This window comes from Stegastes partitus, unplaced genomic scaffold (genome assembly GCF_000690725.1).
Source record: "Stegastes partitus isolate 25-593 unplaced genomic scaffold, Stegastes_partitus-1.0.2 Scaffold515, whole genome shotgun sequence".
In the NCBI taxonomy this organism is placed as follows: Eukaryota; Metazoa; Chordata; class Actinopteri; family Pomacentridae; genus Stegastes; species Stegastes partitus.
The window spans coordinates 489,738-492,586 of record NW_007578246.1 but is presented as its reverse complement, the minus strand read 5'-3'; the positions used below and the strand labels follow the sequence as shown (position 1 = coordinate 492,586).

Sequence of the window (2,849 nt, the reverse complement as noted above, 5' to 3'; positions counted from 1 at the left end):
GATGAAACGGCCTTCCGACGGGACTCCGTTGAATGCCAAAAACACCAAAAAAAAATGGGCAAAATGGCCATTGATGCAAATTTCCCGGGCCGCCATTTCCAAACCATCAGACTTTTGCGGAGCGTGTTAATAACTTTTAATCACCACGTCATGTAGTTTGTGCTGGCCAAATTTCAGGTGTGTACGACTTACTCCCTAGGAGGAGATAGATTTTGAAAGTGGCCAAAAATGAGCGAAAATCGCAAAATTCTGACCATTCTTTCAAAATGGCGGATTTCTTGTTGGGTTTAGGGCTTGGTGCTGATGACTGTTTTGTGCGTCCCGAGTTGCTACACATACCCACCAAATGATGTCGGTGTAGATGAAACGCCCGCCCGACGGGACTCCGCTGAATGCCGAAAACACCAAAAATATGGCCAAAATGGCCATTGATCGAAATTGGACGGGCCGCCATTTCCAAACCGGGCCTCATCTGTGGAGCGTTTTGATAACTTTTAATCACCACGTCGTGTAGCTTGTGCTGGCGAAATTTCAGGTGTGTACGACTTACCCCCTAGAGGAGGTAAATTTTTAAAATCGGCCATAAAGGTCTGATTTTCAGCAGCTGTACGTGAAAAGTGTGTTCGGGGGCCCATTTTTTGTAATTTTGTAGGGGGCGCTGTTGAGCCATTTTGCTATTGAGGTGAGCATTTCCCCCTAATTATACAATTTTTCACTGGGTCTGATGTGTGTGGCGAGTTTGGTGAGTCTGTGAGTACGTTGTGTACCTCAAAAACGCGTTTCTTTTGATGGAATAATAATAAAAAGTCGAGCAGTTCCAATAGGGTCTTCGCACCCTCTTTGGGTGCTCGGACCCTAATTAACAGAGCAAGTGGAGAAGCTAACTGTTGGCAATTACAGTTTCATTCAAAACAGCAGTTACCTTATGTTTGTTTGCAACAGCGAAATGAAGCTACAGAAAACCTGAATTATGAGCATGATGTGTGCTCTTGTGTCGATAAGATCATTTTATTGTTGCACTTCAAGTCAGAGTAAATCACATTGTCATAGTTAGTCGTCAGAGTTAGGTCAGAAGCTAAATAGCACAAATTACAGCTCGGTTTCACTGTATTTCCACAAATCACGTTCTAATACTGTCATTAACTGTAAGATCGGGTTACTGGAGTTTATTTTGAAGGAGTTAACTGGAAGTGTAACTTATCTTTATTTTCGCTCATGAAGCTGCAGACAGTTTTTGAAGTTTATTTACAATCAATATGGAGTTTAAAACAAGTTTAGCATTTCCAATAATGCATCAAGAAATAAATCACTGATGAGGAACAAACAGATGACAGATTAAATTCATGACATATGGCTGAAGTTTTCACACAGTTTGACCTGTACAGCATCACAGCCTGTGGAGATCACATTTTAAATCACACATGAATCACACAGTCTTCTCTTGCAATGACACACTCTGCTGTGTCCTACTGTCATAACGCCTCAGTATTTCTTTGCATCCTTTTACTTTAAAGACAGCAGCACTCGAGCTGCTTGGACTCCAGCAGTATGTTCACACATGATCAGCCATGTTCTTCCAGCAGGATGTGAAAATGTTCCAAAGAGCTTCACAATATCTCACATCACTGCTACGCTGATGAAGGATGAAGTATGATACCAAAAATACAGCAGCCTGTACCAATACTACATTGATCCAGATGTTCAGGCTGGATCTTCTTGTGGCTCCACCACCACCACCACAGTCCAGACTCCATCTGGTCTGATCATCAAGGACTGCTGACATATTTCCTCACAATTATTGTTGAAGCACAGTCTGAAGCTGCTGTAAAACTTTTAACCTGTTCAAGTTATTTCTTCCCCAGATGTTTCAGAGTGACGGTTTCTCACCTGTGTGAGTTCTCGTGGACTTTCAAACTACTTCCATCACTAAAACTTTTTCCGCAAGTTTTGCAAGAATATGGCTTTTCCTCTTTGTGGATTGCTGTGTGCCTTTTATGTGCTGATGTTTCAGAAAAACTTTTTCCGCAGGTCTTACAAGACTACGGCTTCTCACCTGTGTGAGTTCTCATGTGGACTTTCAAACTACCTGCTTCAGTGAAACTTTTTCTGCAGGTTTTACAAGAGTACGGCTTCTCACCTGTGTGAGTTCTCATGTGGACTTTCAAACCACCTGCATCACTGAAACTTTTTCCGCAGGTTTCACAAGAGTACAGCATCTCATTTGTGTGAGTTCTCAAGTGAAACACCAAGTTACTCTGACGACAGAAATGTTTCCCACATGTGTTACAAACGTACGGCTTCTCACCTGTGTGAATTCTCATGTGGACTTTCAAATAACTTCTTTGACTGAAACCTTTCCCGCAGGTTTCACAAGAGTACGGCTTCTCACCTGTGTGAGTTCTCATGTGAATCACTAAGTTATCCCGATGACGAAAACTTTTCCCACATGTTCCACAAGAATATGGCTTTTCCTCTTTGTGGATTGCTGTGTGCCTTTTATGTGCCGATAGGTCAAAAAATCTTTTTCCACATGTGTTACAAACATACGGCTTCTCACCTGTGTGGGTTCTCATGTGGACTTTCAAACTATCTCCTTGACTGAAACCTTTTCCGCAGGTTTCACAAGAGTACGGCTTCTCACCTGTGTGAGTTCTCATGTGGATTTTCAAAGAACCTCTTTGACTGAAACCTTGTCCGCAGGTTTCACAAGAGTACGGCTTCTCACCTGTGTGAATTCTCATGTGGACTTTCAAATGACCTCCTTGACTGAAACCTTTTCCGCAGGTTTTACAAGAGAACGGCTTCTCACCTGTGTGAGTTCTCATATGGATTGTTAGCTGACCTCTACT

The 2,849-nt window shown here is 42.4% G+C and overlaps 1 protein-coding gene across 1 annotated transcript in view; it reads right to left on the bottom strand.

The window, feature by feature from the left end:
• Positions 1-1,226: 1,226 nt before the first annotated feature.
• LOC103361584 (zinc finger protein 239-like) overlaps positions 1,227-2,849 on the bottom strand; it is a 21,066-nt gene continuing 19,443 nt past the window's right edge. Inside the window, exons 2-3 of the mRNA XM_008287703.1 lie at positions 2,138-2,809; positions 1,227-1,887 (exon numbers count right to left, since the gene is read on the bottom strand). Coding sequence (XP_008285925.1) covers positions 1,868-1,887; positions 2,138-2,809 — 692 coding nt within the window. The 3' untranslated portion in view covers positions 1,227-1,867. The remainder of the gene's footprint in view (positions 1,888-2,137; positions 2,810-2,849) is intronic.